Below are 12,960 nucleotides of genomic sequence, written 5' to 3'. Positions count from 1 at the left end.
CACAACAGATCTCACGGAGATGTGCCTTGACCTAACACACCAAATAAATAGCATCTTACACCGCACAAGGTCTACGATTTCAAAAACTACCAATATTTTGTATTTTAATATTTAGGTAAGGATTTCAAAAACTTGATCTAAAGCAATTAAACCTCTAACTATCTTATTATCTTAACTACGAGGTCACAACCTTCCACCTCAGCACAAAACAAAACTTTGGTTTTGGTCAAAAACATTGTAACGTCTTGGATATATGTTTGTGTATGAAAAAATAAATGAGGATTTTACTATATAGTTAAAGACATCAATCTTGATCAGAACTAAAATCGCATAATATCTTGTACAAAATGTGATACATTGGCGTTCTTATAAAAACTTGTCATGCGAAGCAAGATTTTCTTTGGATATTCTTAACAGTTAATTTTCTAATAATCTACGGGTTTCAGTAAGGCTCAATCAAGAAACTTCTACGTAGGATCCTAACCTCAAAAGATTCATATTATTAGCAAAAACAAGAACACAAAAAAATCTAAAGGAAATGTTGCGATTTGTTCGAGGCCGTATTCAAAACTGGGAATTTGATAGGCACGGAGAATCGCTAAATTGTTTTGATTTTGCCAACCTTCAATGCAAGTTTCGTCACATTTCATAGGCGTCCTTGCTCTGCAAATTGGCTTTCTTCTGATCTAATGAATCATATGTCCTAAATTGCTAAAATTGATCATAGAGAGGAAAAATATAACACTAATACACAGAGAGAATCTATGGTGATTAAAAAGTCGAAAAAAGATCGTATGATAGAAGAAAATTTTAAACAAATGTAGCGATTTGTTCGAGGCCGTATTCAAAATCAAGAGATTCGATAGGCACGGAGAATCGCAGAAACTATTTTGATTTTGCCAACCTTCAATGCAAGTTTCGTCACATTTCATAGGCGCCCTTGCTCTGCAAATTGGCTTATTTCCATTTCTCTTCTTTAAATAAATCAATAACAGATCAACGACTACAAGAAATTAACAAGAACAAACATAAAATTATCCTAAAATACTAATATGAATCGATTGTAATTGAAAATAGATGGAGATCGCAGACTGGTTTCTAGTTGCCGAAAAAGAAAAGACGATGCAGATGATGTTTTATCATTTATCCGATGTGAGCATATATATAGGGCTGATAACCCTAGACCTAAATTTGAGTGGAGGTTAAAATGCCAATGGGCCAGGGCCATCGCCCAAATATCAAAGGGCCCAATCTTATGAAAGTTAAACCTAACTAGTCCTTGTATCCAATATTATATTAATTAACATATTTGTATGGGATATGTAGACCAAGTGTATCAAATATTGTTTTTTGTTTTTAAAATTGAAAGTTAAAGTGTCTTTTAAACGCTAGCTGTGTATACGTGCAAAGTAGCAGGAGGACACAAAAACCTTTGAAAAGGGTTATAGAATTGTTTTTATGATGTTCCATGGTATGTTGTTTGAAGGAATGAAGTTGTAGTAAAACAAATCCTTAAGAAAGCATTTTGGAATTGTTTTAATGTTCTTCCATGGTATGTTCTTGGAAGGAATGAAACTGAGGTTGTCAATTACTCCAATTTATGCTTAGTTGATATTTAAAATGGCTATTTTAATCAAATTTTATGTTTTTTCTTTAAAAGAAATAAATTGTTTGAAAATAACTTATGTGTAATCTAACAAGAAAATTGTAGTGTATAAATAACTAAGTTGCATACAATTTAATGGTTGTATACCAAACTCATTTGTGATGGTATATAACAAACTCGTGCAAAGCGGTGGAGCACATTGTTCATTTCAGCTGATAATGCTAATTTGAGGAACTGCTTTGTTTGTATTGTCATCTAATATTCCTTTGGACAACTCCACCTAAAGTTGCTCATCCAAAATTATTGTTCTCGTGGAATAGTTTTCTTTGAGAAAAATATTCCAAAGGAACAACTTAGGTTTCTTGAAAGAGGTGCCACTATCCATATGAAATGTACGATGTTTAAATTAAAAAACTTGATTTTAAAAAACTTGATTTTCTGTTATCAAAAATAGTTATTTAATACATGTTAATCACTTCCACGGTGGCATAAATTTTGGCGGTGGAAGGTCTGTATATTTCGACTTTATACAATTATGACGTATTGTTATCCAAAGTATTATTTAAAATTAAAAAATTTTGTTATACTTTTTCTAGCGGACGCATAAATTTTCATTAATAGTAGCACCAAAAATAAATCCGACCAAATATAACAACATTAAAAAAAATTAAAGTACTAGTACATTATACTGATCTATCACATCTTAAATTTTAAATTTGACATCTACGTGTATACATTTTTGAAACTGATTCATTGCATCTCTGATCTTCACTTTCATAAGGCTTATTTTTCAACATAACAAATAATGATTCAAAAAATCATCACATGTTTTGTTATACAAGACCATCTTTAAAAGTTTCATTGCGGAAAAACATCTTTCGACTGTTGTGGTTGCGACGGGTAAAACCAAAACCAAGTTTAACACCCTATAAACCATAGGATAAGAATGATGTTGCCTCGTTTCCATCATCATACGAGAAAGGTCAGAAATTCCCTTCAAACTAATGAATCGGTTATATGCAAATAGTGATAATATATCCCACGTTCACCATCAAGTTGCATCATCTCCGAATCATCAAAATCCTTTTTGTACAACTCACTCAACTTTTACAACTTGGTTTTGTCAAATTTAGCAAATAAATCACAATAACTCAAAACCCAGTATTCTGGTAATTAAGTGCTAAGCCACTAAATCGGTCCCCGAATTCTATAATTTGCATATCCACAACCATGTTGAAAATTTCAACTTCAAAATGAAATTGATTAGTAACTTTGGTCCTACAGCCTCTCGAAGTGACATAATTTTGGTTCATATCCACAATATTAATATTATGTTTTTGACAAAAATATAATACCTTGGATAAAATTTTATCAAACCTCGTCTCGCTTAAAGACTTCAATGCATCTATTGTCCTTCTAACCAAAAGAAGATGCTTTTAAATTGTCTTGATCCTTTTTTTTAAGATGCTTTGAAAATACGCCCGTAAGGTGTAAAACTCCGTACATCAAATGTAAGCGAAACACGAAATTAAGTGTCTTGAAATATCTTAAGATACCAAATGCTTGATTTCGGTTACTTAAAGTGGATTCATCCTCTTCGGCATAAGCAAGAACAAGAAGAACTTCCACAAATAAGTTCATTAAACTTGTGATTGTTTTGTAATGTGAACCACATCTTGTATCTCCTGCTCTTAAGAGAGATCTCTTGATTTAACCCTTTTCCGTTTTCAAGTTTACCATTTCCAATTGTCTATTGCACCCTTTCTCTTTGACTTTCCCGTAGCATCTCTTATCTTTAAATGGAATATATGACCCCTTGGTTGACAAAGTCCTTGAAGAAAATATGCCCTCCTTATTTCATATATTTGATTTGTATTGTAAGTTGTAATATTTGGTCTATCCCTCAGGTTTTTTAGAAGATCCTTCAATTCAACACTTGTAATTGGAGTAGTTGTAGGTTATGGATTTGCATCATAAGGGAATGATTGATTGGAGCGTGGTCTTTTAAAGGATCCTTAAAAACTTGAATCATTGGAGTATGGTCTTTTGGAGGATCCTCCAACACTTGATTCATCGATGCTTGTTCTTCCAAAAAAAGACCCAATTTCACCCTAACAATTCAATATCAACAAGTACCAACACAACAACGCAACAACTTAGCAAAACAATCAATGGAAACAAGTCTAACAACAAGTCAACAACTACTTTCAAGGTAAACAACTACTAATTTCACCTAAACAATAAGAAGATTTAACGAAAAATCAACTAATTTGAGTGATTTCATAAACCTAAAATATAAATACTTACTTGTTTCATTGTAGGGTTTGAAGAGAGCCACTAAAAATCGATTTTCTTAGAAGTTGAAGCTCAAAGTCGAAATACCTTGGAGCTTGGTTAGAACTTGGAATCGAATGAAGCCTTCACAATGGGTTTTTTTTTCTTTATTGTGTCGTTCACTCATTCAGCTCTTCACAATAGCAAAAGCCGATCGATTGTTGATTTGCTTCTTCTATTTCCATTAAAATGTCGATGGGTCACAAGTCACATGGGAATCGGGTTTAATGACTAACTTGTGATAATATTTTATTTACTTTTTGATTTTTTTTTTGTTTTGGGCTAGTATTTGTTGCACCATGTTATTTTTTGAGTTGGGCCTATAAAATAGTAGTTGCACTAATTTTTAAAGATGTTGCACCTTAATAGGGAAAAAATACATTAAAGGGCTGAAATGGAGTAGTGGCCCGGGACCCCCCAGGAACCACTTAGGTCTTTTGTTGATTGAAGCCTTCACAAAGGGTTTTCTTTCTTTTGTGTGTCGTTCACTCGTTCAACTCTTTGCATCAGCAAAAGTCGATCGATTGTTGATTTGCTTCTTATTTTTTCATTAAAATATTGATGGGTCACAACTCACATGGTAATTGGGTTTAATGACTAAGGATGTGTTTGATACATAGCTGACTAGGTCTGGTCAGCATTTTTGGCTGACTCGTTCCGGTCAGCTTGTTTGATAAGGGCCAATTTGGGCTGAATTGGTAAGGAATCACTAACCCACCTCAAGACTTGGTCCATGCTTGAAATGTGGTTGACCTAAAAAAAGACTTTTATGCCCTAAAAAAACGCCTCATCATTCAGCTTTGTTCCTCCTTTCCTTATTCCACACAGAATTTGAAACTGTTCCTCCCTCCTGCCACGACGTCGTCGCCTGAAGCAGAGCGCCTACCTCCTCCTATTGTCATCACCAACGTCCGCCGGCCTCCGCCTATCAGGTACTTTCTTCTCTCCTTTTTTTAAATCAGTTTGGTGTTTGATGTTTTGGGTGAAGATTGGATTTTTGGTGTTTTTAATCGATTCATGGATGAAATAAGTTATATGTTTAATCGATTCATGAAATTAGTTGGATGTTTGATGGTTTGGGTGAAGATTGGATTTTTGATGTACTTCATTCAGTCACATGTTCTCCATCTCGTTTCCATGTTCTTCCTTGGCTATCCAGAAATCTATGTTTAGTTTTTGTTAAATGTTGCTTAGCAGGACACTGAAGGAGGAAAGAAGCGACTAATAGACACCATTCAGATGCAAGGGCGCATTTTGGGGGTATATCACTGTTTGTAACATGGTTTTGTTATCTAGTTTATTGTAAATAAATTGGTGAAAAAGGTTATTAAAATCCATTGTACTTTCTTTTTTTCTTTTTTAAACATGCACTACATAAAAATGTGATTTGGTTTGTTTGTCACTTTCTTTTTTAAAACATACACTAAATTGCAATGTATTTTTTTTTTTGGGCTTTTGTTCTTTTGTCATACGAATAAAAAAATAAAACAGAAGGGTAAATAGTCATTTTCAGCAGTCATCACAGCCAGTCAAACACATAATCAAACAACATGTTTCAGTCATATGTAAATACAGTCAGACTTAAGACCCAATCAAGTTTTGACTCGGTCAACTCTTACTCAATAAACAATTATCAAACAACCCCTAACTTGGGCTATTATTTTTATTTACTTTTGGGTTATTATTTTATGAGTTTGGGCTGATTTTTTTTATAGTTGTGAGTTAGTATTTGTTGCACCGTGTTATTTTTGTTTTGGACCTATAAAATAGCAGTGACACTAATTTTTAAAGACGTTACACCTTAATAGAAAAAAAAATACATTAACGGGCTGAAATGGAGTGGTGACCTGAGACCCTTGGAAACCACTTAGGTTTGTCGTTGTCTATATAGTTAAAAGGTATTTGGTATTTAAAATTTAAATATCGTGTTTCCTATATATGGGGAAAGATAAGGAGTTGGATCTATAAGACGTTTGATTGGTATTGTGTATTAAATAATTGTACTTATTGCATTATCATTTGGATAACTTAAATTATAATATTATTATATTGATGGTTTGTTGTATATTCAAATTAAATGTTTAGACGTCTTAAAATTATATTATTATTATATTCGATCTATTTATAGCAAACCAAATTTCTTTTATAATATACTATAGATGCGTGAATATGAGTAATTTATAATTAGATTATATTTGTTGTTCTAAAAAAAACAAGTATTGTCATTGACAATCTCATATGTTTAACAAATTATATTCTACTTTAACAAATAAATAAAAATATTGGCACATGTCACACTCTCATTCATTTTGTCGTGTAACACCCGTTTCCAAGTATTTTCATTTTCAACGACATTTCTTGCAAAATAGGTCCTTACGTTGGGCGTGCATGAAGTGTACGTAGGGCGTAAGTCATTAAATGGATCACAACTTTGTTGAGTACACAAGGTGTACCCGTGTTGTTCCAAAACCCTAAAATTTAGGGTTGTGACCCCTATTTAAGGACATTAACTCCTCTTGGACATTCTTATAACCAGCCTCCACCCCTCTTAGCCTTGATATCGAAACCGTACATCTTAAGTGCGAGTTTTGAAGCTTTTGAGTGATATTTGGTGTTCTTGGTGGTGAAGGAAGATCATTGGAGAAGTGGTGGTGCATTCAAGCTCTTGAATCCAGAATCTACACCTCATTGTTCATCTACAGATGGTATAAAGTTCATACGTCGAGGCTTACTTTGCTAGATCTTGCTAGGGTTTAAGTTCATGTTCATTTTTTCCCAAGACCTTGGTCTTTGTGAGTATGAACTGTTCCAGACCATTTGAACTATTCTTTCAAACGTTTTTTAGTTCATGGTGTCATAAAAATGCAAGCTTGGTCATTTCCTTTCATCCATGCATGAGTTATGAGTTTATTGGTGATGTTAGAAGTTAGGGTATTGGGTTTGAGCTCTCTTTAGCCATGTAAAGGCATTATCATTTGGATAACTTAAATTATAATATTATTATATTGATGGTTTGTTGTATATTCAAATTAAATGTTTAGACGTCTTAAAATTATATTATTATTATATTCGATCTATTTATAGCAAACCAAATTTCTTTTATAATATACTATAGATGCATGAATATGAGTAATTTATAATTAGATTATATTTGTTGTTCTAAAAAAAACAAGTATTGTCATTGACAATCTCATATGTTTAACAAATTATATTCTACTTTAACAAATAAATAAAAATATTGGCACATGTCACACTCTCATTCATTTTGTCGTGTAACACCCGTTTCCAAGTATTTTCATTTTCAACGACATTTCTTGCAAAATAGGTCCTTACGTTGGGCGTGCATGAAGTGTACGTAGGGTGTAAGTCATTAAATGGATCACAACTTAGTTGAGTACACAAGGTGTACTCGTGTTGTTCCAAAACCCTAAAATTTAGGGTTGTGGCCCCTATTTAAGGACATTAAGTCCTCTTGGATATTCTTATAACCAACCTCCACCCCTCTTAGCCTTGATATCGAAACCGTACATATTAAGTGTGAGTTTTGAAGCTTTTGAGTGATATTTGGTGTTCTTGGTGGTGAAGGAAGATCATTGGAGAAGTGGTGGTTCATTCAAGCTCTTGGATCCAGAATCTACACCTCATTGTTCATCTACAGAAGGTATAAAGTTCATACGTTGAGGCTTACTTTGCTAGATCTTGCTAGGGTTTAAGTTCATGTTCATTTTTTCCCAAGACCTTGGTCTTTGTGAGTATGAACTGTTCCAGACCATTTGAACTATTCTTTCAAACGTTTTTTAGTTCATGGTGTCATAAAAATGCAAGCTTGGTCATTTCCTTTCATCCATGCATGAGTTATGAGTTTATTGGTGATGTTAGAAGTTAGGGTATTGGGTTTGAGCTCTCTTTAGCCATGTAAAGGCATAAAGTTGGAGACTTTATAGGGTCAGATTTGAGGTTGGGGTGAAGTGTCTTAATGATTAAGATCTTAAAAGTTAAGACTTGAGTTTAGGCTGAGTACGCCATGCAGAAATCTGGCTACGCCCAGTGTAGCCAGCTATGAGCTAGTTTTTAGGCTTTGTGCTCTACGTCATGCGTAGTGCCTTGGTACGTAGAGCGTAAGGTCAACTGTGTTGACCTTTTACTTTTTGATCGATTTTGACTTTTGGTCAACTGTGAGGGTTTTGGTCTTAGAAGGGGCAAAATGGTCTTTGCCCAATTTATGGATTAGACTTGGCTTCGGACAAGTTGAGTTTGGATAATTAACTTAACTGCTCATTAGGGTTATTTGGTGTGATTAATAGGCAGAGTATGGTTCCGACAGTTCGGGTGTGAGTTTTATTAGTCTTTCGTGCGAGATGAGTCTTCTCACTATACTTACATGTGTGGTAGAATATATGTGTTGACCAGCTAGGTGTATTTGATGTTACTGTGAAATGTGTTACTGTGTGTGTTGAGACTTCAGGTAGTGTCCAGGATTGTTGGTAATCCACACGACGTGCTGTTTGCCCACTAAGACTTCAAGTAGTCTCCAAGGTTGCTGATAACCCATAGTTGTTTGTTTGTGATGTGTTGTATGTGGTATTTTGGGGAACTCACTAAGCTTAATGCTTACAATTGTGGATTAAATGTGTTTCAACTACTTCTAATGATAGCAGGAAGGCGAATGCTTGATTGTACACATTCGCCTGCAGTTTATGATTCTGAATATTTTAGGACACTCTGATATTATGATGATGATTTATATTTGATACTTGTGATTTTATTGATATGGGGTTTTATGAAAAATGTTTTTAGTTAATTAAAACTGAAAAATTTGGTATGAAAATTTAGATGTTTAAAGAGACACAAAAGATACAATGAAATATTTTTCTGTATATCTTTCTTACATATACATAGCCCTTTATGTACAGGGATGAGAAGGCTTAAACTTGGAAAGAGAAATCAGCAATAAATAGAAGATTAACTTGATTAAAATACAACTAATTAGACAACTAATCTAGGCTAATTTACAACAATGAGATCCTCAGATTCTTCAACACTCCCCCTCAAGCTTGGACTGAAGATATTGATGAGGTCAAGCTTGTTAAGCAGAAACTCCAGAGTTTTTTCGGGTAACCCTTTCGTTAGGAGGTCGGCGAGTTGGTGAGTCGTTGGAACATACTCTATTCTGATGATCTTCTCATCCAATTTTTCTTTAATAAAATGACAATATATTTCAACATGGTTCGTCCTGTCATGGTGGACCGGGTTTTGAGCGCTTGAAAAACATTGTATGATCGGCTTGTCCTTGAGTGAATCCGTTCTTCTTAATTACTCCCAAAAAAACATTCAAACCATGCATGTGGATACTGCATCAAGCCATAAATGGATTTGTTCAGTTTACACACCGTGTTACTTCCTGATTGTTCTAATTCAAAACCCGACGGTTGACACATGTAAACTTCCTCTTCAAGTTTGCCATTGAGTAATGCATTTTTTATGTCAAGTTGGTGAAGAGACCAATCCAAATTTGCTGCTAGGGAAAGTAAGATTCGAACCGTGTTGAGTTTTGCAACAGGGGAAAAGGTCTCAGTGTAGTCAATATCATAAGTTTATGTGAACCCTTTGGTAACTAACCTTGTCTTGTATCTTTCAACTGTGCCATCAACCTTTTATTTTACATTAAACACCCATTTGCATCCTACTGTTTGTTTTCCATGTGGAAGATCAACAATGCTCCAAGTTTGGTTTTGTTTTAGTGCAGCCATCTCTTCCAATACAACTTTTTTCCATTCATGACTAGTCATTACTTCTTCGATTGTCCTGGGAATAGAGATACTAGACAAACTAGAAGTGAAAGCACGATATGATGGTGATAACTTTGAGTAAGAGATAAAGTTGGAAATTGGATGTATCGTGCATGATCGAACACCTTTTCTAACAGAAATAGGCAAATCCAAATCAGAATAAGAAATAGGACAGGAAAGAGATTCACCTGACTCTTTTGTGGTGATGGATCAAGCACCTGGTCTGACTCATGGCAGTTTGAAGGATTCACACATTCCTTGTTTGTCTGAATTTGTTTCTTTATTGAGTAAACTTTTTGGATACGGAGATGCTCATTGGAGTTAACAAGGTTTGAAGGTTCTTGTGGTTGTGTTTGATGTGGTGGGGAGAGATCGTTTGTTTGAGTAAGAGGTATTGAGTTGTTGGGTTCAATCGGGTATGAAGTGTCTAAGGGTTTTGAGGATTGTTGAGTAACAGGTGGAGAGACTATGTCCGAGACAACATTAAGAGTATTTGATCCCGAGAGATCCCATGAACTACTTGCTTCTTCTTTTGTCTCCCCCTGAAGCGGAGTTGTGGAGAAAAAAGATTTTGACTCAAAAAATGTCACATAACACGAAACATATGTTTTTTCGTGGTTGGACAGAAGCAACGGTACCCTTTCTGGGTTGGAGAGTATCCTACAAACACAGTTTTGATAGCTCGAGGATCTAACTTGTTGTGATTATGTTCATGAATATGGACGAAGGCTTGGCAACCAAATGTTTTTAGCGGAAGTGGGTTATCATTGAAAAAATAAGATGTAGATTTTTTGAGAACATCTAAAGGAGTTTGAAATTTTAGTGTACGGCTAGGTAAACGATTAATAAGATAAGTTGCAGTAAGAATTGCATCTCCCCATAAATGTTTAGGGACATGCATGGTGAACATTAGGGCAAGAGCAACTTCTAGAACATGTCTATTTTTGCGTTCTGAGACACCATTTTTGTGGTGTCTCCACACACGAACTTTGATGGATAATACCATTTTTTTGAAGAAAGTTGCCAAGAACATAATTAAAATATTCTTTGCCATTATCAGTTCTTAGAATTCGAATATTTGTTTGGAATTGAGTACGTATCATTTTGTGAAATGATTGAAAAGTTTGAGTAACTTCCGATTTATCTTTGAGTAAGTAGAACCAAGTGGTTCGTGCGTGATCATCAATGAAGGTCACAAACCATTTTTTTCCAAAGGATGTAGAAAATCTGGATGGTCCCCAAATATCGCTATGAATAAGGAAAAATGGAGTAGATGAGACACGTGGAGCTGGAGAATAAGATACACGAGTGTGTTTGGCAAACTGACATATATCACAATCAAAATCAACATCTTTATTAGAAAATAGCTTAGGAAACAAACGTTTAAATAAGTGAAACTAGGATGGCCCATACGTTGGTGCCATAACAATATTTCCTGGGAGATAGAATTCGACAAAGTAGAAATACTACATACACACAGGAGATTGTTGGTTATTATTCTGAAAATAATAAAGATTATTGTGAAACCTAGCACTGCCAATCGTCTTCCCCGATGTTTGGTCCTGAAAAAACAAGAAATAGGAGAAAATTGAGCAAAACAATTATTCTGACGAGTCACTTTTCCCACAAAAATCAGACCACATTTAAAAGATGGAACATGTAGAACAGATTGGAGAACTATGTTGGGAGATAGTGTAATTGTCCATGAACCAGCAATTGGGACATGGGTACCATTGGTTGTACGAACAGTAGCACCAGAACGACAAGGTATATAGTCACGGAACAAAGAAGTATTACTTGTCATGTGATGGGATGCCTCAGAATCAACAATCCAGAGATCCAATGCTTGATTAGATAAGAAAAAGGCTAAAGGAACGGTACCAGATTGAGCAATGGTGGATTGAGCAATAGAACACGGTGGTGATTGTTCTAGAAGTTTGTAGATTTGAGCAATTTGAGCTTGGTTGAATGGAAAAGATGGGACTGCATTTTCATCGGTTTGAACATGATTTGACTTACCGTGCGGAGTTGTAGATTGCCGATTCGATGGTTTGCCATGAAGAACCCAACATTTTTCACGAGTATGACATGGACGTTTGCAATGATTGCACCAGGGCTGATTTCCACGAGGACGATCTGATGAGCGGCTGGCAGCAAGAGCGGATACATCCTAAACTACAGTCGTTAATGGAAGAGGTGATTCACCAGTAAGCATAACTTTCCGACGTACTTCCTCACGTCGTACTTCAGCAAACGCATCTTCAGTGGATGGAAAGGGGTCCCGAGCAATAACTCGGCCACGAACTTCATCAATATTCCTGTTGAGATCAGCAAGGAAGTCAAAGACACGCTCTCTTTCCACCTGTTTTCGAACTTTGACATTACATTCTGCACATGTTAAATATCATCAAGAAACAGAGCAAGCTCTTGCTACAGATCTTGAAGAGTGGAGAAATATTGAGTGACAGAGATGGTGCCTTGTTTGATTTCCTTTAGTTTGGCACGTAGTTCGAAAATTTGGGATGCATTTCCAATATCAGAATACATCCGACGAGCATCATCCCACACTTATTGGGCTGTTTGGAACCAAAGATAACGCCGACTGATTTTTGCATCCATTGAATTGATAAGCCAAGCGAGAACAATAGAATTCTCAGCTTGCCATGTATTGTAAGTAGGGTCGGTGGAAGAATGAGCAGGAAGATCACCGGTGAGATAACCAAGTTTACCTCTCCCACAGATGACGATTTTTACTGATTGAGCCCATTGTAGGTAGTTTTGCCCATTGAGTTTGTGAGTTGTTATGTGAAGAGATGAAAGGTCACTCCCAGAAAAAGGAACAACAGATCCACGGGCATGGTCTTGATTTTCTGAATTGTTGTTGACACTAGAACCTTCAGATCCCATTGAGAAAGAAAATAGTGTGAGTAAAGATGATGGAGAAAAGAGAAATCAAAACCTCTTCTTCTCTGATACCATAAAGAGACACAAAAGATACAATGAAATATTTTTCTGTATATCTTTCTTATAGATACATAGCCCTTTATATACAGGGATGAGAAGGATTAAACTTGGAAAGAGAAATTAGCAATAAATAGAAGATTAACTTGATTAAAATACAACTAATCTAGGCTAATTTACAGCAATGAGATCCTCAGATTCTTCAACAATGTTACAAATTGGTATCAGAGTCCTAGTTTGAGGGATTTGGATGAACACTTGTGGGATTTC

General features: G+C 35.2%; 1 protein-coding gene, 1 long non-coding RNA gene and 2 other non-coding genes across 4 annotated transcripts; 1 reads left to right on the top strand and 3 right to left on the bottom strand.

Moving 5' to 3' along the window:
• Positions 1-537: 537 nt before the first annotated feature.
• LOC145118155 (small nucleolar RNA snoR86) lies at positions 538-664 on the bottom strand. Its single transcript, XR_013713132.1, has one exon. It is a non-coding gene; the product is annotated as a small nucleolar RNA snoR86 (small nucleolar RNA).
• Positions 665-817: 153 nt separating this feature from the next.
• Positions 818-946, bottom strand: LOC145118154 (small nucleolar RNA snoR86). The gene has a single exon (XR_013713131.1). It is a non-coding gene; the product is annotated as a small nucleolar RNA snoR86 (small nucleolar RNA).
• Positions 947-4,727: 3,781 nt separating this feature from the next.
• LOC145117418 (uncharacterized) lies at positions 4,728-5,342 on the top strand. The gene is made up of 2 exons (XR_013712648.1): positions 4,728-4,872; positions 5,138-5,342. It is a non-coding gene; the product is annotated as an uncharacterized LOC145117418 (long non-coding RNA).
• Positions 5,343-9,594: 4,252 nt separating this feature from the next.
• On the bottom strand, positions 9,595-12,636 carry LOC145113301 (uncharacterized). The gene is made up of 7 exons (XM_079049410.1): positions 12,327-12,636; positions 11,960-12,117; positions 11,348-11,899; positions 11,208-11,291; positions 10,930-11,051; positions 9,918-10,389; positions 9,595-9,801 (listed from the first exon to the last, which is right to left on the bottom strand). The coding sequence occupies exons 1-7, from the start codon at positions 12,634-12,636 to the stop codon at positions 9,595-9,597; spliced, it is 1,905 nt and encodes a 634-aa protein (XP_078905536.1).
• Positions 12,637-12,960: the final 324 nt, after the last annotated feature.

Source organism: Lactuca virosa, chromosome 5 (genome assembly GCF_052849685.1).
Source record: "Lactuca virosa cultivar CGN04683 chromosome 5, Lactuca_virosa_CGN04683_v6, whole genome shotgun sequence".
NCBI lineage: Eukaryota > Viridiplantae > Streptophyta > Magnoliopsida > Asterales > Asteraceae > Lactuca > Lactuca virosa.
The sequence above is the reverse complement of the archived record's forward strand: the minus strand, read 5'-3'. Positions and strand labels throughout refer to the sequence as shown.